Source organism: Lolium perenne, chromosome 2 (genome assembly GCF_019359855.2).
Source record: "Lolium perenne isolate Kyuss_39 chromosome 2, Kyuss_2.0, whole genome shotgun sequence".
Taxonomy (NCBI): Eukaryota; Viridiplantae; Streptophyta; class Magnoliopsida; order Poales; family Poaceae; genus Lolium; species Lolium perenne.
In genome coordinates, this window is record NC_067245.2 from 23,140,653 (window position 1) to 23,165,235 (window position 24,583).

Here is a 24,583-nt window from a genome sequence, read left to right on the forward strand (position 1 = left end):
GATCCCAATATATGGAACGCTGCCTATAAATCTGAATGCCACCCGAACAACACGTCCTCATTTAGCACCTCCCCAAACCACCAGGAGTATTATCAAGATATTTCCCTGTAGATCTTCATCGGTTTGTCCCGTTCTCAGGTACGTAAAGGCTTAAAAAACTTCTTAAACATGTGAATTCTAAAACTATTCTAAAGCTATGGCTTCATTTCTGTAGATCAATCGTGTGTCACAAGGCGGATCATCAGAGCTGGGAGTTCAAGTATGTAACACCCTCTCCCCCTCTCGAATCAGGCATGCTTTTTTCTCGGAATACTTTTGAAGAATTAGAGAACCTTGCCATTAACATTAAATTTCGAGTTCAAGATCGGTTCTGCATCGTAGCCTACGAACTGCGAGTACAACAATAATGGTGCCGTTACATCTTTGTAAAATTGTGGATGCTGCATCCTTCAAACTAAAGTCAACATTAAGGAATGTTTCTTGCCTCCTCGAGACAATTTTTAACCGATTCCTGCAGATAATTTTAACAGTTGCTTTCTACAAACTTGATATCTGATTTATGCAAAAAAAAGAAAAACTTGTACTTGAAGTTTTTACGATTGGGGACTCGATCCATTGGTGAATATAGGTAGTTAGATAATCTCCAGATAGTTTCTCTTTTCGATTAAGGAGCTCCTGCTCCTCCCGATTTCATACCATAACAACGAAACACAATGTATTGTTGACACATGGATTCATGCAATCACGTCACGCCAAGCCCAAATACACACCACTTAACCCCAAAAGACACGGCTTCACAAGCAGTTCCTACGAATCTACGCAAGAACTGAAGTATTTTTAATCGTTTACGTTGCAAAGCATCATTCCATCAGGGCAGCAACTGATGTATTAATAATAATTTATTTTTTAACACCAGGAGTAGAATTAAGTAGAGTTGTACAGCACCATTACAGTCATTATAATCATAATGCGTGAATATCACTAATCAGCTTTGAGATGAATCTCTTGCTTAACTAAAAAGCAAGAAAAGATCATGTACATGACCATCTATAACTTGATGAATTTCTGTTGTGATACCATTTAGCCTCTCCTAATTATAATTTGAGGGGTTTGAATTCGTGGGTGGAAACAGACTGGGGCAACTAGGCTTTCACCAGGGCCCAGGACTAGAGCCAGGACTGGGGCAAGCTTGTGATTTTTTTGGCCCAGCCCAATGCCCAGTAGAGTATATGATCAGGCTGGACTAGCCACAAGCTTGCCCAACCCTGGCTTCTACCCTGTTTGAAGTGCCAAGATACCAGATGATAGAACTTGTCTTTAGCGTATCACGGACCAGGTCAAAAACTATAAATAGTATAATGCCACTACGAATTATGCAAATACAAAGGAAACAAAATTGATAAATCAAGCATTAAATCAAAATCAGTAAAAAAGAATAAAAAGCAAAGCATATCGGTAAGGAGTTAGGGCTCTGAGGCACTTACTCTCTTGGTCAGCAAGCCACCGCAGACTTCTCACCTGCACGGAGCGTCGAGTCCAGCGGGTCGGGCGGTTGCGGTTCCGCTGCCAATGTAGCGGTGGTCACCCCCTTTTTCCCCGCTTTCTTGGCGGCATCGCCTTCAAGGGAAGATCCTGGGAAGAGAAATCTGGGGAAAGAACAGAAAAACAAACATACTAATATGAGCCTACTGTTCAAATTATATCCAAATCTGAGCACTTCTGAAATGGTAAAATGACATATCAAGTTGCTGCCCAGAAATTTTGAACCGCCCAGACAAATATGAACAAAATACAGAAATGGTGCTACTGGAAAAACTACCTGTTGATGTTGTCGTCGACTTCAGCTAATTTCATGCTATAACCTGCACACAAAAGGCAACTTAAGCTAATTTTGGAATGAACCATCGTCAAATTCGGTAACCATGTAGTACTAAATACTAAAAAGCAATGAAGTCACTAAACTGCACTTAACATCAAACTTCACTAACCATATGTACAAGGCTTCTACCCGTCCGAGCAAAATGATTCCAGGTCCATACTCTATACTCTGTACATGTATTCACCCTTACCACTTGCTCTGGGGTGCTACCAAGCGTCCAATGCTCTACTGTATTGAATCTCTGAATTTATACAGTAATAATAGTATATAAGATGTCTGAAAACTCTAGCGTGTTTAACATACTAATCAAGGAGCTTACTGACTGCAGCCCAATAGCTCAAAATTGACCTTATCATCAACATCTTATCACATATAAAAGTTTTAAATCACTTGTGAAACACAGATTAAGTGTGCTAATTTTCACCCAAAATCAGGTGACTGTTTCAGATATAAAGGTATATATGTGTGATTAAGAATTAGAGAAGAAATACAACAGTATAAATTAAACTATTCACAAACTAATTCATCACGTTCCTAACTATCTTATTTTTTAACTCCATGACTACCTTTCACATATGTGTTCGATTGATATTCAGATGGGAGAGATTGTGGAAAATGATAAGAAAGAGAGTGAATCAGGAGACAACGCTCAGGTAAGGCAATTCATCTCCTTGCATAAGCTCTTTTTTATTTTTTAACTCTATGATACCTTTCAAAAATGATGTTAATGCATGTCAAGGCAATCATCATCTTGATGACTATCTTTAGTATTTTTTTAACTCTATGACTACCACATGTTCATAGGTGAGCTCAACAGATGTTCAGGGTAGTGCCGATGCTATTGGAAAGCGTACCATGTTGCCGGGAACATTTATCGGTGGTCCACGTGACAAGATGCGTCGCTACATGGGTGCTATGGCCTTGTTGCGGAAGTACGGCAACCGGTACTTTTGGTTCTATAAAACCCTACGTCTCGGAAGGCAGTGAGTACATGAGATGGGTTCCTATTCTCCTAAACAACAAAGACTAATAGATCCTGAATAATGTATCGCTTAAATGCATCAACAAGGAGGAAGCTCAATAAAGTTTACCTTATTTGCGCCACCATGCAGTGTACCATATAGAGCTCCAACAGCACCAGAAAGAGCAGTGAACACATCGACACCACTACATAAATATTTCTAATTAGGCACCAATTTACTCCTACTACTTGCGCGGATAATGGAAGACATGATTTATCTTGAAGACATGAAGCTGTAGAGCAGTTCATTTTGTGTTCAGCGTGAAGAATAAAAAAGGACATCTATAACACGGTCAAATAGGGGATTTGGCTTATAATCTTTTTTATCCCTGCGACACATTATAAAAGGAAAACATGCATCAATAAAACTTGAACCTTCTAGCAAACACATGTGAGCAAAACTGGTAGAGCTTCCAAGGCAAACCTACAACATTTTATACTAAGCAAAAACTTGCATACAATAATAGACAAATTTAAATAAAATAAAATATTTGTAATAAAGCATCTCATTTAATAAACCCAAAATTTACGTGGCTCAAATCAGTGCCTAAGTCAACTCGACCCAAATAGTATCTCCCGATGCTGTCATTTAATAAACCCAAAAATTCCGTGGATCAAATCACTGAGTAATTCAACTCGACCCAAATAGTATCTCCAGATGCTCTCATTTAATAAACACAAAAGTTACGTGGATCAAATCAATGAGTAAGTCAACTCGACCCAAATAGGATCTCCGGATGCTAAAATCAACTCGGCCCATAAATCACGCTATAGTAATGGTGATTATGTAATTACTTAATTTAAGATAATTGTGCACACATAAAAATGGTATCCGGAGATCCCGCAGCATCATGTCTTTTCTTTTTCTCTCGCACTATTCAGAAAAAAAGGCATGTGAAATATTTCTGGCGGGATTAGTCCCTAATTTCCAGCGCATTTAAACCCGGAGAAACAAGGCCCGAAAAATTAATAAGCACGGATCAGGGAACGAGCACATATCCATTTAGGTAAAAGAAGCAAATAAGGAAACCGGAGACACGCCTGCAATTGAATTAATTTGATTTCCATCAGACCCACAAAATATTCCCTACCATAAATAAAATATCTTCGTAAATCACGCTTCAGTAGGTAATAAATCATCTCCCCTAATTACCGGTTTGATACCATCCCGCTATTGTAATGGTAATTAAAACATTTACCAAAATTGCGATAAGGAAGCAGACATATAAAAGGTACCCTCAAGCACCACCGGGGAGAGATTTTAACCTGCCCATTCTTCAAACAAGTTTCAAGGGACATCAAAAGTCGGACCTGCAGAGAAGTTCATCTCGTTCAAGGTATGTAATCAAATCTCTATAATACAAGCTCATGCACCATCACCCTCTCTCCATTCATTTGTGCTGTTGTAAACCAAATGTACACCAAGTAAAATTAATCCTAGCCCTATGTAATGTCTTTCATGGTATAAATCTGTTCATTAGCCATCTATTGGATTAGAAATCGTCTAAATCTGTTCTTTAACTTAGGTGAAATTTAGATGCCTGATTAGCTGTATTATCCCTTGTTTGATTCAAAATTTCAAGAACAGCCATTTGGTTCAAAGCCAAACTGGACTATATTGCTGCATCTTGACTAGGGTAAACTTAAAAATTAGAGCTTGCTATAATTGAGATGCAGCAATTATCGTAATTTAATTGCTGAATTAGAGAATATGAGGCACTATTGTTTGTTGCTGCTCTTATTTGAGAGAGAGATGAGAGAGCTTGCTACTGCTGCTTTACCATTACTACAAGTAGCATATTAGAAGGCAATGGTAAATACATCAGTAGAACAATATGTCTTTGGCAACAAAATATTATGATATATTAAAATTATGGATACAACTGCAACTATTTCTACTCTGATACGTAGGCATAAATCAGTAGGTCGTACGCTGTTTCTACTCTCTTCCATGTTCAGTTTATTGTTATATGCATGTATGGAATCCGACCTCTGATACGGTCCCTTACTTTTATGCGAACATTACATCTGCCACTATATAAAAATATAAATTCATCATATTGCTGACTAACTTTCTAATTTTTAACTCTATGACTACCATGCATAGATGAGCTCAACCGATGTTGAGATGGGAGAGATTCAGGTAACTGATATGAAAAAGAGTGAAACGGCATCCATCGCTCAGGTAAGGCAATGAATAGAAAATGATGTTATTGCACATTATCACATCCCATTTAAAAAAAACAATCCATCATCTTGCTGACTATCTTTTTTTAACTCTATGGCTACTGTTCATAGATGAGCTCACCCGACGGAGAGGTGGGAGAGATTAAAGAAAATGATAATAAACAAATTGACATGGTAGGCAGCGCTCAGGTAAGTGAATTGAATAGAATGTTGCTGACTAAGTTTTTTTTAAAACTCTACTACCTTTCATAGATGAGCTCAACCGATGGAGAGATGGAAGAGATTACAGGAGATGATAAGAGGCTTGAAGATATTAAAAAATACATCATGTCTTTCCCTCTAACGACCAAGTTGGTCCGGATACATGACTCATGCTTAAGGCGCAGTGATTTTGAAGAGTGCTTATTTCCAAACAATGGATGGTTGGATGGAGACGTGAGTAAAGTTATAATTTGAAGAGTGCTTATGTCCACATTATTTCCACATTTACTCAGAACATCATGTAATTATTGTATATCAATGTTATAATTTGACAATTTCTTCTTTGATCTTACAGTGCATTAATGCTTACACTTACTGCTTGAGGGCGAAAGAACACCTAACCAATAAGGCTGGTGGAAAAGTTTGGTACGAAAGCACACATATTTCTCAATTAATGCGAAGAGACGCCAACAATAACATAAGCGAGAAAGATTGTGATGGTATTATAAAACGTGTGCGTATCTACCTAGAACATGACATGGTAAGTTCAGCATAATTTACCGAGTTCAATTTAGTTATAAAAATACTATTGCTACCACTTACTTTTTTTTGTGATCAGATTTTTATACCGTTTAACGAAAATACAAATCATTGGGTTTTCTGTAACGTCGATGTGCGCAACCGCCGTATACAAATTCTTGACTCCTTTGGTTCAGCAAAAGACCGCCCCGACTTACAACGGACGGTAATCACTTTATACTCTCATATTTATCATTATAATTGTTTGTGAAATAACGTCTACCTTTTATATCACCATGTCATTTCCTTTTCTATTTAACAGCTACAAGGTCTTCAAAATCAGCTTCAACTTGCTGCTCAGATGAGTGATTTTAATCTAGGTCAAAAGTGGCAAGACCTGGAGGTAACTACATGGAAGTGGGTGGAGTGTATTCAGCAACCATTACAGACAGATAGGTATGTTACAGCCGTATTACCTTTTGGACTATTCGATAATTTCTTATACTTGTAGATCCATGTAGACCAACGTTTTTTACACTATTGCAGCTCATCATGTGGTTTGTTTGTCCTCAAACTCATGGAAGAGTGGACAGGCCAAGAACTAGCTCATCCTGTAACTCAGGTATTTGCACAAGGATTCAAATATTATATTATATAAGTATGATAAGTATGAAGATCAATTCTTCCATGAATTAATTATACTCCCTAATTTGCAGAATGGACTCAAACTCTTCAGGAAACAGTTACCATTTATCCTACATAATACTGCCTCGAATATGTTAAAAGGAAACCCGGAGTTTGAACAACCTGATACGAAGGGAGACCCAAGTGATATCCTCATGTGGGACAGTAATGGTCCTCCTCCCACTGAATTTACACAACTACCTCAGGTAGCCAATGCCCCCACACCTCCCTTGAAGATTATCAAGAAGTCGTTTAACAAGAATGAAGCACTTTCTGAACTGCGAAATTATATTCTATCTGTTAGCGACAACGATGCCATGAAGTAAGTCCAAACTGCGCCATTTTCAATTTTGAATTTTATCCTGTAGTTAACTTTCTGGTTTGTTTTGTAGACAAATATGGGTGAAGAGCTCTGAGCCATATCCGATTAGCATCAGTCTTAAACAATTGAAAGACTTGCTAAACGATAAAAATGGTATAGACACTGATTCTTTCAACATGGCCGTACGGGTAAATGCTACTGACGTAGCGCGGTTGTTTTTGGAGACTAATTATCACATTGTCGATCTCAGATTTTGCGTGAGTGGTTCTGTTTAAATTCATCTTACATGGTAACCACATGTCATGTTTCATCTAACTCTAATAATTCTCTCATCTCAGACCTTAGTGACCGACTCCTCCACTGACCCAAAGAAACGTTTACCGTTTGACAAAAAGCGCGAGATCATGGCAATGATGTGTGAACGCTGGCCAGGGATGGAGTTTCATGTGTCAGAGTGCAACTCGGTAAGACTGGTCAATTCTCCATGCAGTCTGAGTCCCAAGATGATAAACTTATTGGTCTCTTGATTTACCTACGTCCTAATATTTCATAATTCAAAATTATGCAGATTTTGGTACCATATCGCCCATCTCCACAATGCTACATTCTTTTTGTGTTCAACCTGGATAAACGGACGGTTACTCTAATTGATCCCAATCCTGAACCGGAAATGTATAAACCAGGACTTCATCACAAATATATATTTAAGCTGAAAGAGATATCATTCTACCTGAACATTGCTCTTGGAGATGCAATCAAAGGCTGGAAAGATGACGTTTTTCTTTGGAGTCGCATCACACCATGTGGGTTGCCAATCAACAATGACAGGTTAGAATCCATGTAGTTATTACTGATTTTCAAGATCTTGTCTACAATTTCGCTAACAATAATGTATGCTTTCTCTATAGCCTCATGTCAGGATTTTTGGTGCTATCATATATGCGGTGGTGGAATGGCCAAGAAGTCCCAGCAAATGTCAAGGTGGGTACTAAATTTTGGTGCTAACATATTATGAACTGTAAATTTGAACTCTTGGGCAGTATTGACATATAATTCATGTGTAGGTTGGTTACACTCTGCGGAACAAAGCGGTGATACACATGCTGTCCTACATGGACAACGAGTGTGAAGCCAACATCCCACAACATGTTAAAGATTTAGTCAAAATGCTTGGGTCAGATTTTTTTCTTTGAAAAGTTGTTGTTTCGGTATTTTGAACACTCCCAGTTTGTGGATTTATAGTCTACTCTTGTAAAAGACCTTAGCGGTTTTCGTTTGAATGCTGGATAATGCTATGAGCAGATTTTATATAAGTTGATGGCGCACCAAGTATTTATTGCCTTTGCACATGTTAAAAAAATATTATTGATATCCACTATCAGATATCAGTAACAATGCATTCTTACAATACAGAAAGAAGTGTGCATGCACATCTTGAATTACACCGAGAGGGACAAAGGGTGTACCTGCCAGCTTTGTTGCTCACTTGAGTTACTCTAGATTGTGTGTCCAGTAATGCCTTCACAATTTCATGTGATGCTGGTCCAGAATTTCATTTTGCCAAGTTATGTGCTCTCTGGATGAATTTTCTCTATGGAATACTCCTTCTGTAATAGCCAATACCCTGAAATTTGAAAGAGAATTGAGAGAGTATTGTCATGAATTACACTGAAATTTACAAGTAAATTCATACACTCTACAATTTTTATTTGCAAATTCATGTAAGACGTGCAGAGTCGTATGAATAAGCATTAAGTAAACAAGCACACTACATTTCAGAATTATCAGCTTGTGTCAAAAAGAAACAGGAGTTAAGCAATTTTCAGTTACAAATTCATGGTTCAGTGCACAAGCAACACTATGTGTCAAAGAAACAGGAGTTAAGCAATTTCTATCATTTGGCCAAGATAGAAAAGAGTACCTTACTGAGAAGATACAACAACAGAGATCTTCAGAATCATCAGCTTGTGTCGTACTAAATGCAAGGATCAAACTGATAAAATTCCCTCGATTAGGCACTGGATGTCTTTGATTTGTTCGTCTTCTACAGGCATGCTCCTCCCTATTATAAACACAGAAGTTAGCCAGAGTAATTATGAAAGAAGAAGGCCGAATTACAGAGTATAACCCACAGCAAATTGAAAATTTATCACCCGCAGGTAATAAAAAAAAGGAGGCAGATATAGTAATCAAACAGACAGTTGAGGGAGAGTTCAGTTGCAGTTGAGGGACAATCGATGCATTTATCTACGAAACATTCAGTAAAGCTATACACACACCTACTCCATTTCTGACTATATGAATATAACTCTTCTGCAACTTCTAGGCTATAATGACATTACATATCACTCCAGCTAAATAAAGAACAACAACATTGGTACAGAAGTTGCCGCAACTTAGTAAAAGAACAAGAACAGGTCATCCAAACCAAGGACAAGCTTAAACTAATGTTGAACTAAATAAAACTGAACTTTGCCACTAGAATTGGAAGCTAAACCATCGAGTACTTACTAATCTATACGATGCAAAACTGAATGTATTTTCTCATTCACATTGTTCAAAACAAACAACGAATGTTGATGTGCTCGGCCAAAATCGTCGCTGATTCCAGAAAATATTCAGGTCACTTCTTTATTTTATGACTTCTTGTATGAACAAAGCAAAGTGGAAAAAAGCCTTTTTGAACTAGCCAAGGAAGGAAAGTAAGGAAAGCGGGAAAGGTCCGATACAAAGGAAAGGGTTGCGAGGCTTAACGATTTCAAGATTCATGCGGGATTACAATCCCATGGCTAAGTTCCAAACGTTCATGTGGAGTACTAAAACTGTAGCAGCAGCGCCAATCTTGCCATGGTAAGATACAGTAGCAATTGATGTTTTCCTGTATACGTACCTTGGTAAGAACACGCCCTGCGCTGCCGCCGGTGAGCCAAAAGATGACTTGGTTCCAGGTCGCCCTCCGTCGTGGGGAGCACGCCCAGCGTGGCCGCACTCGTGCTCCAGCTCGGCGAAATACCGTCCGCTCTCTCCAGGACGCCACCGAAGATCGTGGACGGCGACGAGCTGCGGAAGCTCCTCCACCGGTTTGAATCCCTCAAGGCACCGCACCGCTCCACCGGTTTGAGAGCTCAAGCCACTTGATGCATTTGATTCACATGTAGGGCGCCTTTAGCCAGTGTTTCGTTTTCTGTAAATCTCTAGGCGTCGACCTGAAAACTATCTTCTACATAGTCCATACATCTACTCACTGCAGTGTATTATCCTGTGTATCTGCGCTGAACCAGGGTATAGAAATTTAGCTTTCCTGTTTCCCGTTTTAGTGCTACTTTCCGTTGTTAGTAAGAGTATGTATGATGCTACACACGCTAGGGCACAACTGAATAGAACTGTTTTTCACTATTGTAATCTATAATATGTTCTCAAACTATCTCGAATATGTACAGTTGCCTAAATATATAAGCCAATACATTGCGAGTAACAAAACTGCAGTACAAGAAATACACATACAGCAAGATATCCATGTTTCAAAAAGCAATCTTCTACCAAATCTAAATCTCTCACATATATATTAGTTTTCCTGCTTTAACCTCTCTGGTTTACCACCAGAATGGCCAATTTGACGGCATGTGTCAACTTATTATGGTTGGGTTTTTTCTCTAGCATTTCTTCTTTGATATGTTCAGCACGATAGCTTTCATTCAAAATTTAGCCAATCGCTCCAACACACGAAGCAAAGCTCTTGTGTACGAGAGAAAGGAACATACCGACGGCTAACAACCGAATCAATTATTGCTTCTGCTCATCCTCAGCCATCTGTAGTTCCTCGCTCCTCTTTCCCTATCGCATACGTCCACTCACGCTGCAACACACCACAACGCCGCCCTCAATCCCACCGGAATTTCTTAGGCACCACAACTTTGATTCGAATCTACCAAGTATTAAACCACATACAGAGCATTCGTAGTACCTTGCAGACCGGGAGCGATGAGAGTCGGCAGCCGCGACCTTGCAGACCGGGAGCGCCCGCAACAAGGGTGACCAGCCAATTGAGTGCTCGAATCACTAGCGGGGCACCAGAGGTCATGGCCTCGCAGATCGAAGGAGGCCGCAACCAGCGCCGACGGCCACGACCTAGCAGATTGGTGGCGTGAGAGACCAGCGCCGGTGGCCGAGACCTCACAAATCGGCGACTGCGCGACCAGCACCAGCAGGCCGCGACCTCCCACCGGACTACGACCTACGCTGGGTCGCGGGGTTGACGAGACCGGCGGAGAAGAGCGGGTCGTCGAGGTAGCCGCGAGGGAGGGGGAGTGGACACCGGCGGTGGTTAGACGGTGAGGCCTCGTTCGGCACACATGTTTTGGAGGGGATTAGAGTGTAATGATTTTCTGTACCAGCCAAAGACTCTTGTAAACAAGTACCGAACTGTTCGGCCGGCCGGATTTGTACCGGTTTGGAAGGGTTTCGGCTCCAAGTATGTGTACAAAACCTGCTAATACACGTGGGAATAGAAACGCTAGGCGCCCCTCGCGTTTTTTTCTGGCGAGTGTGCTGTCAAATAAGGCTGAAGTTTACTCCAAGTGTGAGCGATGTGACCTGCTATGGGCTCGTGACATAATCATGCTGTAAGAGCTGCTGTGGGCCATCCCAAAGAGAAAGCTAGAGATCGAGACTCACATATCTATTTTTTGCTCGCTGCTGATCGTTACCAAACCGGTAGCCACCACTTGTTTTCACCTAAAACACTACAGATTATACACTCCAATCCCTCCTCGCCGAACGAGGCCCGAAGAGAAGAAGAGATGGTCGGCGAGGGAATGGGGAATAGTGTGGGGCTATTTGATAAAATGCCCCACTTTACTTTGGCATTTGTCCCAAAAGGCACAATTACTTTGACATAGCTAAAATGCCCCGTTTTACATTGTCCATTTGTTAAAATGCCCCATGTAGATGATTTACATCTCTCCTTGTCATCTAATCTATAACCCGCGACAACCTTTTGACTCTAAGTGGATTGCAGCAGCTTCCGCGGCTCCGCCGCCGCAAGCGTCCGTGGCAACGGAAGTAAGTCAGCTGTTCGAGGGAGAAGGCCGGCCTTTGTCGCTATAGCAACCAGCAATTCACCCGTCCTTGTCCAAGCTCTAGGCCCGCATGGCTGTCTTGGCCGCCCCATCGCTGCCGCCGCCGCCGCAGTCCTTGGTCGCCGAGGTCGCCCTAGCACAGAGAGGAGGAGGAAGGGCGGAGAGGACGAAGAAGGACAGGGGCTGAGAGAAAGATCGGCACTATAGCTTGGTCCGGCGTCCGGCCGCTCGTCGCCGGCGCTCGTGTCGTTCGTTCTTATGGGAGAGAGAAAGAATGGAGTTTAGAGATGGGCTCTCACACGCTCAGCTTTGTATCGATTCACTAAGTGGCAAAAAGATAATTAACTACCCATTAAGTATCAGATTAGGAAGTAACTACTGTAATAGTAAATCATTTAAATAGGGTATTTTAGCAAACGGGCAAAGTAAAGCAGGGTATTTTAGCTATGTCAAAGTAAACGTACCTTTTGGGGCAAATGACAAAGTAAAGTGGGTCATTTTATCAAATAGCCCAATAGTGTGAGAGAGTGCAAGAGAGTGAAACGACCAGTGAGTTTTTTTTTTGAGACGATTCTCTTCAGCTGGTTGAGATAGGCTTTAATCTGCATATGGGCTATGGACTGAAAAGGATACTGGTTTGACTTTTTTTTCATACTGCCAGTGACATTAAGATCTCTAATATCCTCATTTTTTGGAGATAAACGTTTACCCTCAGCCTAATAACTATATTTATATTGCTTTTACTGAATATATTTTGAAAAATTGGAAGCACACATGTGTTATGTTATCCATAAAAGGATATATTAGATAATTGTTGGGATGTTTCTTTGATGCATATGATATTAAATTGTAAATTTTATTAAACTATATTTTAGTGAAATAATGTTGTTTTGAATATTTTTTGCTTATATTTTCCTATGGACGTAAATGTCCATGTGTATCATGTTTAAACATGGGTGGCAAGAAAAGAATTGAAAGGGCCATGAAAACAAACAAACACTTCAATAAAATGTTGACTTATTTTATGTCTTGTTGCCCCGTGGCAACGCACGGGCATTTGTACTAGTACTCCTAAAATAGAGATTTCACTTTCCTCCCTCCAGCGACGGGCCTTAAAGCCAAGCAAAGCTTTTCCAGCATAACACAAGGCCACTCCTTTGCTAAAATGTGACTGCATGACAAGCAATTCTTTTCGGCTTTAATCCTCGCCAGAAAGAAGAGAGCCCCCGCATGGCTTTGCTTGGGCGGCACAGGGGGAACCTGAGCGCCTCCGGGCAGGTCCTCCTCCTAGGGCCCTCCTCCTCAGCCGTTGCCACTGGCCTCCCCGCGGTGGCGGCGGCCCCGGCCTCCGAAGGCGGCTTGGGGCGAGCTCGCGGTGGACGCGGAGGGGTGCTTTCGCCAGCCTTGCCCAAGCGGGCGTCGGCGTGGTGGTGGGTTGGGTTGCGGAGGTTCCAGGAGGGTCGGCGGAGGTTGGCTGGTGTGGCGCGTTGGCGTGCTGCGCGAGCCCGATTGGGCCGGATCTAGGCAGCACGGCCCCCGGCCTTTGCGTGGTGGCACGATGCACTCCTCTAGCTGCTTCCATACATGGTGGGGTGGCGTTGTTTCCTTCCTGGCCAGGGCGAAAGGCAGGCTTCAGTTCGAGCGGATGGCCAAGCGGCCCTTGCTCCAGATCCGGGACCCTGGCGACTGCGGCAGTTTGCAGGCTGCCTTGTTGATGACTGGAAGCAGGTGGGGTGCGCACAGGCTCTTGGTGGCCGACTGGGGTGTTGGTCATGAAGGCGTCTTTTGATGATGCTCTGGCAAGGTATGTGGAGCGGTCGGGTGTGACTGAGGTGTGTCGAGAACTCAGGTTCTGGTGAGGTGTGCCGAGAACTCAGGTTCTGGTGAGGTGCGCGGTTCTCCGGATGAAAATCTTGCTCAACTTCCGTCCATGCCGGTGACGACGTCACTGTTGGGTGTCGTTTGCCTTGTTGAAGGCGTTACCGAGGAGATAATGCACTTCTCCCACTCTTGGTTCTTGTCTTTGGGTGAAAACCTAAATCTGCTTGTCGGATTGGCGATGGCGGCATCCTCGATGTCGCGATTTCGATGGAAGCATCGTTTTGGAGACATGGTATCGATGGGAGCACCTGGGTTGTGGTCAAGCGGCTGGCCGGGCACTATCAATGCCTCAATGGCAGGCGTTCTTGGAGTCTGTGGTGCTCGTGGGGTTGCCCCGTGGTGGCGATAGCAAGAGCACTCTCGACATGCAGGCGGTGTCAGACGAGTCCTATTTTGCACCCTCTCAAGACCGGAGCGGCACATGCCGCTTCCCTTCGGTTATGTCTTCTCTCTCTGGTGTTGTTGAAGTCGGCGAACAAGCTCGTGGCAAATGTGATCGATGCGACTTGATTGGAGTGATCTTGGTGCTGTTGCAATGAAGTCGAAGTCGTCCCACCGTAAGCACAATGGATGATTTTTGGTGACGCTGCTTGTCCTGGTGGTGTGCTTCTCCGTTTGTATCGCTCCTAGCCTTCCCGACACTCTTTATGTTTAGCAGTGCTCTTGTTGATGTAAAGCTTTTCGCTCGGTTTTCCTTCAATAACTGAGCAATTCGGGTCTCTGTACCTTTTGCTTCTAATGCAATGAATACAGTTATTAAAAAAAATCTTTTCGGCTTTAAGAATTGATTTCTCCAATCTTGATAATAAGCTGCTCTCGGCCATCTCAAACTGTCTAGAGAAGCCGACATTCCTGAAGAAGTTTACTTTGCTCAAGACCATGTGATGCAGGTATACTATTATTTTAGAACTAATTATGATTACTACTTTCTAGGTTAATATGCCACATTTTAGGAAAAAATTAAATGTCACTTTAGTATACCCTGGTACATAATATAAGAATACATAAGAATCCTAGACTTGAGAATAGCGAAAACAACGTAAATCTCTAAGATTGTTTTTGGATAGACCCCTTTCCCCCAAGAAAGCGAAAAAAGACTTATCATGAGAGCTGAACTCCTGTCATCATTGATACCGACTTAATAGATCTTTTTTCATATATTAACATGGTTGATGATGTCCTTTCATTGTAGTAAGAATTTTTTTAAAAAAATTGGTACAAATTCTATTCTAACATGTGTTTTTCACGCCATTGTACTTGACACAGTTTCCTCTTTCACATGAGGGAATGCATGATAAGCACAAAGATCCAATTAGTTCAAATCTAAAAAAATTGGTACAAATTCTATTCTAACATGTGTTTTTCACGCCATTGTACTTGACACAGTTTCCTCTTTCACATGAGGGAATGCATGATAAGCACAAAGATCCAATTAGTTCAAATCTAAGAAGAATAAAGAACCTACTGAAGAAGGATGAATATGGACAACATGGATGTATGGATACTAGCATGCTATACACGATCCATTTCTAAGTGACATTTTATTGCATCTGAAGTTTTGCACGAGTTACGGTCTGCATAATTATACTTTGCATCATACTACTACTAGGGATTCTTTGATTCAAAGGAATATGGAGAGTGTAGGAATAGGAAAGGTGTATGATTGAAGTGTCATGCGAAGTTGAATCCTATAGGAATATGGTGTGTCTTTGATTGTGGCAAAGAAATTTTTTCATGAGGTATGAGCTAATGTTTTTTTTTCTATAGGATTTGCACTACAAAATTCCTATAGGTATAGTTCCTATATGATATGTTCCTATGAATTAAATGATTGTATAGAAAATTTTCCATATGACTCAAATCCTACATAATTTCTATATCAATTTATGAATCAAAGGAGGCAGGCTTTGCTTATTATCTGAGACGATGCCTAGCTTTACACGAGTCCCAAATCGATGTGATACAATTTCCCATATCCGCAGTAAGCATTTTCCACACGCTCATTTGTGCGTACTCTGCACATGAACATTTTATGACATATGTACACACATATTCCGAAGCACAATGAGAATGAAGGTTAAGACAAATGCCCATTCCAAAGGACATTCTTTATTATTCCCTCCATATCGGTTTATTGGTCTTACACATAGTTCTAGGTTATTAATTTGACCAACTTAATATGATGTATATATTATAAAAAGTATATCACTATAAACTTCAGATGTTATATTTTTTTAATGGCATAATTTTTGTTTTATATAGTTTACATTATACTCCGATACATGTGTATGCCTTATAAACCGATACGAAGGGAACACAAAGACATTATTAATTGCATACAGACGTGGACCTTCATCACAAAAGGTTGCTTGATATTTTCTTACTTTTGTTTCACACCAGGATTGAGTTTTATTATTTTGTAACTAAATACACTATATGTTGGTGTTTCATGAATATGCATTCATCGAATCAACTATGTGGTGACTTTGACAATCTTAAGACTCTCGTGAGATCGAGACTTCGGAGGTGTTCATATGATGAGTGTATGCGTGTATATGTGACCGTTCGAGTTTGAGTTTGTACCGTGTTTCTAAAAAAGTACTACGTGCACATGCATGCTTACTAGTGCCTTTTTATTTCCTTACATGCTTACTAGTGCTCCTTGATAGCAAAATAAACGGGACAATTTTTTTTAAAGAGGAGGAGAAAATGGATTAGAGAGACCACCTCAATTGTTGTTGTATGATTCCAAAAAAAAATTGTTGCTCTATGTGGGCCGGGCCTTGAAGCCCAAGCTCTAGATCATGTTGCAGGACCACAAGCTCGTTGGCCAATATAAAAACCGAGTTCGTTGCAGCAGCCGCCAAAAGATAGATTTTAATGGCACCCACTGTGATCGCACGCCCTCGAACTGGGTGCGCAATAATGTCCTTGGCGAAAGGAAATCGCGACGGCATCTTCCTCCCCAACTGTGCACAGCACTGGCTTCCAAACCACGCCTCCGTCACCACCGCCTCGCCGTCGCCATCACCCGGAAATGAACATGCCACCACCCACCTCCCCTTCCCCCAACCTGCACATGCACTCCCACTCCGCCTCCTCTACCCACGCCACCGCTGTCTGCCAGTCAGTCCCACATCCCACAGCCGCAACCACCGCGCGCCACCGCTGAACCCATCGCGCCATGGCGGCCACGCCCGACGACGACCAGGTAGACGACGACGAGTACTACGAGTACAACCCGCACCCCTACGGCGGCGGCTACGACATCTCCGCCACCTACGGCGCCCCCCTCCCGCCCTCCCCCTCCACCTGCTACCCCGTCTCCTCCCCCGCCGCCGCTCCACCCCGCTACACCCCACCTCCCCCCGCACCCGCGCCCGCGCCTGTTCCCGGCACGCCTCCGCGGGGGGCGCCACCCTCCCCCGCGAAGCCTCAGCCGATTCCACCTTCACCGCCAGCGCCCCCTTCGCCGGTGCCCGTCGCGCAGCCCTTCTACTGGCCCAAGCCGCACGACTACGGGGACGACGCGCACGCGCCGCGGCACCCGGCGTACCCCACGCCGGAGCTGTTCCGCGGGTGGCCGTACCTGCCGCCGCCGCAACCGCATTGCTGCCACACCCACACGCACGCGCGGTGCCGGTGCGGGCCGCGGGACTACTGGAGGCAGTGCATGCGCGGGCTCGACTTCCTCTTCGGCCACGCCGACGGCTACGGCGAGCGCCGGATCGGGGCGGACTGCCACGGCGTCCCCGTCTACGCCAGCAGGAAGGGCGGGGTGGAGGACGCCGTGGTCGTCGAGGTGCCCCCGCCGGAGATCGGGAACGTGCAGTGGCACGACGCCGCCGGCGAGGACGTGCCTGCGTTCGGGAGGAATGCGCAGTGGGGTAATACCAGCGAGGAGGTGCCGGAAATTGGGAGCGTGCAGTGGAGCTATGCCAGCGAGGTGCCGGAAATTGGTACCATGCAGTGGCACGACGACGGCAGCGAGGCCACTGATCAGAGCAATGTGAGGAAATACCCTACTACTTTATTCGGTAGTTTATCATGTTTTAGTTTTTGACTTGCATATTATTGAGTGTTTATATTTCCCCTTATTAATTGACTCTTCTGCATTTCCTTGTGCTACTTTGGAAGATACAGCTGTTATCTTGGTACGATAATGAGAAAAAGGATACGTATGCATATGCCAATTCAACCTATGGTTCATACGACTCTTCCTACCAACAATCTTACGCTCAACCATACAGTGTTGATGTTGCTTCGGATCAACCTACTTCGTGGTTTTCCAATCAGAGCTACCAGGACGTTTACAAAGAGGATGAATCTCACTATCATCAGGTATTTCCCACTTCTCAATGATCCAAGTATGACCTGTCTAGTGACTAGTTGTCGGCCTATGCACTTTAGCACAGTTATATGTGTAGTTGTTGTGATAACTCAGTTGTGCTAGTCAATTGTAATGTTTGTTTAATCAGCCACTCGGTGGTTTAGCCATAGCTACATCGGTGTTGTCCAACTAGTATCGCCATCGATTTGCTCTGCGCAGTCAACTAATCTCATTAACTGAGATATTTGACCTATGAAAAGGGCACCATTAGACAAGAAATGCAAAACGAATCAAGGAGTTGTATGTCTGAGAGATGCTTCAATAACTCAGTTTTGTGCAGTTGTTTTAATAACTCAGTTGTGCTGGTCAATTGTTATGCCTTTTTAATCTGCCACTCAATGGTATTGCCATAGCCACATCACTGTTGTCTAACTACCATCGGCGCATCAATTTTCTCTGAGAAATCAACTAATCTCATCAATGGACATGTATGAGTATTTGACCTATAAAAAGAGCACCATTAGACAAGAAACAGGGAGTTGTATGCCTGAGAGATGCTTCAGTAACTAGAGCAGATTCATTACTTATGACTTGCACCTGGATCTATCCTGCTACCTGCTTGTTATCTGCACATGAGTCCAGTTATGGTGCAGAAAATACGATTTCAGCTCAGCCTGTTTATTCAACAATCAAAACTTTAGTGAACAGACACCCTAAAGTTGTATTACTTTTTTAACCTGGTTAGCTGTCTTGTTTGTTGATTCGTTACTTATGACTTGTACTCAAACATGTCCTGATTGACTGCTTGCTATGTTCGGATATAAACCGCTTCTCAATTTCACATACAGGAGGTTTCGTCTACTTATGGTGCAGAAAACATTTTTTCATCTCAACCTATTTATTGTTACAACCAACACTTCAGCGAGCAGCCACTGCATGTTCAGGTTGAACCTCCGGAAACAGTTTATTCTCACAAGGCGGAGTACCACGAGGTTTGTTACCTAGCTGTTAGCACTATCATTTACTTACTGCTTTCACTTTGCACAGACTAGTTAATATAGATGCATTTGCTTATTTAGGATGACTACATCTGTCTCCATGTAAAAAACGTAATATGCTTCTCAGTATGTTTGTATACTTCTGTCACATTTGAGTTACAAGGCTAACTAGGTAATATTTTTATCCTCATCTAGAATTTCTCATCATATACCAACCAAACCAATATTGATAATTTGGAGATGTCGACACAGTCACGTGAGATACAGCCCTATGCATATGTACCTGACGCTCCACTCGAACCTTACCAACCTTCTTGGTCGATGAATTCGGGGTACTATCACGCCAGCACAGGAGAGGTAGCTCCTGAATATAACAATGTAAGATGCCATCCTGTTTCATTTGAGATGCTATTGATACAATGCTGATGCAACACGTCAGTTTGATATATTATTGGCTGGTCGGAGTATAGCTAATACTCCTTGTTAACTCTCTGTTTGGCTTGTAGGATCATTTACAATCTGGTGAATATGGAGATATGGCAAACTTATTTTCGTCTTCCTCATATCCTCAACACGTAGAAGTTTATGAGCAGTCTTATGGTGATGAGTATATCTCCTCGGAGCAAAATTTTCAGAACAGCTGGAATGTGTTTTCTGAAGATAACTCTGAAATCACCAAATTGGTATATAAGATTGTCCATTGTTATTAAAATTGATTTTGCCATTTTTATAGATCAAATTGCAATGTTGATAGCTCCTATTTTCCTGCTACTATATTCTTTTATGTAGAACTGAATGTTCCATCGTTATTCTTTTAGTGTAACAATCCTTATCCATGGATGCCTATTGTTGGAAGCAAACTCTTAGCCATATTGTCTGCTATTGCTATTGCATCTCCATGGGCAACTTTAGAATTCAGATTTTCCTATTCCTATGTGGTAGGTTTTCTTTGATACAAAGTATGTTTTGGTTAATAAATTTAGTTAGTTTTTTTTAATTCCTAAATATAGCTAGTTTTTTGTCTGTGACTGGCAAACAGTTGGGGATAACTTAACAAATTGGTAAGTTACGTGGTTTGTTGTGCTTTGCCATAATTGCTGTTGAATTCCTAAATGAAAGGAGTAGTTTTTTTTATGGTTAATTCTCATATGCGGAGCAAAACAGTTTACCATCCTTAACCTGCAGGGTGGGGATTTCAACCATCTGAATGGCTCCTTCTGGCCCTTTGGAGGATACTGAACATATATACGGAGTACTTTATAGTCTGCAAGGTTGTATTTTGACTTCAGGAGCAAAATATTGTATAGTCTATACTGTTGTAATTTCACTTTGGGATCACTTTTTGTCTAATTTATCTAGCCGTGCAAGCAGTAATTGTTATTGCAAGATATTATGTACCACATATGTGTTAGTTATGGATCAATGCAAGGCAATGACCCTTTTGATACATTTTCTTATAGTGTCGCTGATTTTCATTTTGTGTTAATTGTGATCTGATCACGTTGTTTATGCATTTATTTCTTACCTAAGACATGTTGTGTTTTTTTTTTTTCTCGATAAAGGATGCTTTATTACTTCAAGAAGCAATTACATCCAGCCTCTGCATAACCAGGATGCACACAGCCGTTTGTTGTCTCAAGTGACCAAAGTTACACAAAACAAAAATAGGCGAAATACATATCGGAACGATGAATCATATAACGCCTAAGAGCTAGGTGGAGCTTCTATCCGTAGACTATGCTGCCACCCATGTAGGGAAAAAGTACCCCTCGCCGTATCTTCCAACCGTGTACAGACCTCCGTAAACAGGTCTCGGTTCTCCACCCGCTGAAGAGGTAACCACGAACGGAGAATACATGTGCATCTGTAGATAACATGCAACAAAGAGCAATTTTTGTCATTAAAGATCTTGTCATTTCTACATAGCCGTAGCGCTTGATAATCGCTAGCGCCCCCATCCTAAGAAGCATTTTAAACCTTGAGTTGATACCATGAAGCCAATTGCCAAAGACATTAGCGACACTAGTCGGAGGATACAAAGTAGACGCTACTTGGATGACTGACCATATAGATCTCGCAAACTGGCGCTGGAAGAATAAATGATTGATGGTTTCATCATGATGACAAAAGACACATCGTGTACTTCCGTGCCAATTCCGCTTAACAAGATTGTCTTTGGTGAGAATAACCCCTCGACGAAGATACCATCCAAAAAATTTAATTTTTAATGGTATCTTCATCTTCCAAATTTTCTTATTATTATCAACTGGTAAATCAGAAAGCAGCATCGCATTGTAGAAAGATTTTACAGAAAAGGAACCATCTACGTGGAGGTTCCATCGAAATTCATACGCTCTGGCGATAATCGAATATCTCCAAGCCGCAGAATTAGGTTGTTCCATGCCACGAGCCTTTGTCCTAGTAAAACCCGTCCGAACGTCACATTCGGGGGTGAGGTAGCCATTACAGTTGCAATGGTATCACCTTGGCGACGCACAATTCTATACAAAGCGGGATACTGTTCACATAGGGGTGCATTGTCGAGCCAAGCATCTTCCCAGAACCGTATCTGTGCTCCATTCTTAATGGAGAAAGTCCCATGTCGAAAAAAGATATTTTTTGTCGCCATAAGACCAGCCCAGAAGTGTGAATCCCCAGGTTTCCAAACCACTTGAGATAATGTCTTCGAGCCGATATACTTTCTCCGAAGTATAGTTTGCCAAATCCCATCCTCAGTAAGTAGCTTAAAAAGCCATTTACCCAAGAGCGCTGAGTTCTTGACCTCCAGGTCATGAACTCCAAGCCCTCCTTGATCTTTGGGACTACAAACTATACTCCATTTAACCAGTCGATATTTCTTTTTCTCGTTGTCCCCTTGCCAAAAGAATCTGGATCGATAATAATCGAGTTTGTGCAGAATTCCTTTGGGTAAGATGAAGAATGATAACATATACAGTACCATATTAGTTAGTACTGAATTAATAAGTACCAATCTTCCACCCAGGGACAACAGTTTACCTTTCCAACTACTGAGGCGTTTTTGTAATCTTTCTTCCACTGATTTCCATTCCGCAATTGTCAGTCTCCGATAGTGAATCGGAATACCCAAATAGCGAATCGGAAATTGGCCTTGCCCGCAACCAAATAACTCTGTATACAGAGCTACATCGTCTTGGGCATCACCGAAGCAGAACAATTCACTTTTATGGAAGTTAATTTTCAATCCCGATAATTGCTCAAAAGCTGCTAAAATTAATTTCAGATTTCGAGCTTTTTCAAGATCATGATCCATAAAAAGAATTGTGTCATCGGCGTATTGAAGGATAGATAAGCCACCATCAACTAGATGTGGAATCACCCCTTCAATTTGACCATCAGACTTGGCCCGCTCTATGAGTACCGCCAACATATCCGCTACGATGTTAAACAACATCGGAGATAACGGATCCCCTTGGCGTAACCCTTTTCGCGTTTGGAAGTAGTGTCCGGTGTCATCATTGACCCGTATAGCCACACTACCACCATACACGAAATCATTAATTAGAGCTCGCCACTCAGGCGAAAAGCCTTTCATCCTGAGTGTCTGTTGAAGGAAAGACCATTTAACTTTATCATACGCCTTCTCAAAATCAAGCTTTAAAATAACCCCATTTAATTTCTTAGAATGCATCTCATGTACCGTCTCATGCAAAACCGCCACTCCATCAAGGATATTCTGTCCTTGCATAAAGGCTGTTTGCGATGGTAAAACCACATGATCCGCAACCGTATTAAGTCTAATGGTGGCCACTTTAGTGAAAATCTTGAAACTTACATTTAATAGACAAATGGGTCTATATTGTTGGATCCTTTCTGCCTCATTAATTTTCGGTAACAAGATAACTTCACCAAAATTTAGACGAAATAATTCTAGTTGTCCAATGTGTAAATCACTGAACAAATCTAGAAGGTCCCATTTAATAGTATCCCAGAAGGTTTGATAAAACTCTGCTGGAAAACCATCTGGACCCGGTGCTTTGTTGCATTCCATTTGGAAAACTGCCTTCTTAACCTCTTCCTCAGTATAAGGTGCGGTTAGCAAGCCGTTTTCTTCCAAAGAAACTTGGGGTATATCATCCGTTAAGTCCTCGTTAAGAGTAAAATTACTTTCCTCCGGAGGACCAAACAGACCCTTATAATAGTTAGTAATGTAAGACATGAGTTGCTCATGGCCTTCAATCAACCCTTCATCTTGAATAAGAGAGTGAATACGTTTTTTCCGGTGTCTCCCATTGGCTAAGCCATGGAAATACCTCGTATTTGAGTCTCCTTCCAAGATGAATTGAGCCTTGAATCGTTGATACCATTTGAGTTCTTCTTCGCGGAGAAGACCGGCCATCTGTTCATTGGATTGATTTTTAAGTTCAATCTCATGTGTAGACAGTGGTCTAATCTCCGCAACAGCCTCAAGCTCATCAATCACATTTGATAAGCGAGTCTTTTCATTTTTAAGAATACCAGCCGTATGGGCAGCCCAACCAGAGAGATGTTTGCGCATAGACCGCATTTTATTATTCCATCTCAAGATAGGTGTACTTCCCCCGACCGGTCTTTCCCAAACCCTTTTAACCATATCATGAAATCCCTCTCGATATATCCAGCCAAGTTCAAATTTGAACGGCCGTTTACAAACGGGTCTGGGATTCCTGGTTAGAAGGATGGGAGCGTGGTCGAACGATTTTTCAATACGTTCTAGTGCACGGACTGACACCATAGGGTATTTACTTTCCCATTCGGTATCCATCAACACGCGATCTAGTTTCTCGTATGTGGGCTCCGGCAAGCTGTTTGCCCAAGTAAACTGCCGACCAGTCATAAACACCTCTCTTAAATCCAGGCTATCGATGACAGCGTTGAACAAGAAAGGCCAATGACCATCAAAGCGGCCTTTACTTTTCTCATGAGGGAACCTCAACAAATTAAAATCACCTCCGATTAAAATCGGATAAGGATTATCCTTTGTAAGGTTTACCAACTCACGTAAAAAGTCAGCCTTAAACACTTCCTGGGCGGCACCATACACAGCGACCAGACTCCATATGAAACCATCTGCTTTATTCTGAATGTCGAGTTTAATGTGATACTCTCCATCGGAACTAGCCAAAACGGTCATGGTGTCTGTACGGACGCCGAGTAAAATGCCCCCAGACCTACCACGGGGCGGGCGAGAAAACCACTGAAAGTTAATCCCGCCTGACAAACGGTCGAGAAAACTTTGAGAGAAATTCCGCCTACCCGTCTCCGAAATAGCAAGAAAATCTAAATCATAATCTCTACAACCATCAGCAATGTGGGAATGCTTAGCCAAGTCACGAAGACCTCTGCTATTCCGGAACATGCCATTCATCGAGAAACTATTTTAGATTTAGAGTTCTTACCATACCTGCGAGATTTCTTTCCAGCCGATGATCGAGAACCACGTTCGGACGCTTGTAAATCAGAAC

General features: G+C 42.2%; 1 protein-coding gene and 1 long non-coding RNA gene across 10 annotated transcripts; one reads left to right on the plus strand and one right to left on the minus strand.

The window, feature by feature from the left end:
- Positions 1-1,562: 1,562 nt before the first annotated feature.
- On the minus strand, positions 1,563-11,130 carry LOC127331473 (uncharacterized). 7 transcript variants are annotated; one of them, XR_011751440.1, is made up of 10 exons: positions 10,778-11,130; positions 10,575-10,669; positions 9,704-10,085; positions 8,735-8,875; positions 8,280-8,437; positions 2,971-4,211; positions 2,734-2,845; positions 1,989-2,120; positions 1,820-1,862; positions 1,563-1,646 (listed from the first exon to the last, which is right to left on the minus strand). It is a non-coding gene; the product is annotated as an uncharacterized lncRNA (long non-coding RNA). The 7 variants fall into 7 exon arrangements; XR_011751441.1 differs by lacking the exon at positions 2,734-2,845 and having other exon boundaries at positions 2,971-3,046; positions 4,167-4,211; positions 10,778-11,020; XR_011751442.1 differs by lacking the exon at positions 2,734-2,845 and having other exon boundaries at positions 2,971-3,229; positions 4,167-4,211; positions 10,778-11,020.
- A 5,590-nt stretch (positions 11,131-16,720) lies between these two features.
- Positions 16,721-20,549, plus strand: LOC127331474 (uncharacterized). Of its 3 annotated transcripts, none has more exons than XM_051357653.2 (6): positions 16,721-17,781; positions 17,910-18,113; positions 18,951-19,094; positions 19,353-19,478; positions 19,607-19,783; positions 20,286-20,549. In XM_051357653.2, the coding sequence occupies exons 1-6, from the start codon at positions 16,957-16,959 to the stop codon at positions 20,337-20,339; spliced, it is 1,530 nt and encodes a 509-aa protein (XP_051213613.1). In that variant the 5' UTR covers positions 16,721-16,956; the 3' UTR covers positions 20,340-20,549. The 3 variants fall into 3 exon arrangements, with proteins under 3 accessions (XP_051213613.1, XP_051213611.1, XP_051213612.1); XM_051357651.2 differs by having other exon boundaries at positions 16,729-17,781; positions 19,296-19,478; XM_051357652.2 differs by having other exon boundaries at positions 16,730-17,781; positions 17,916-18,113; positions 19,296-19,478.
- The last annotated feature ends 4,034 nt before the right edge of the window (positions 20,550-24,583 follow it).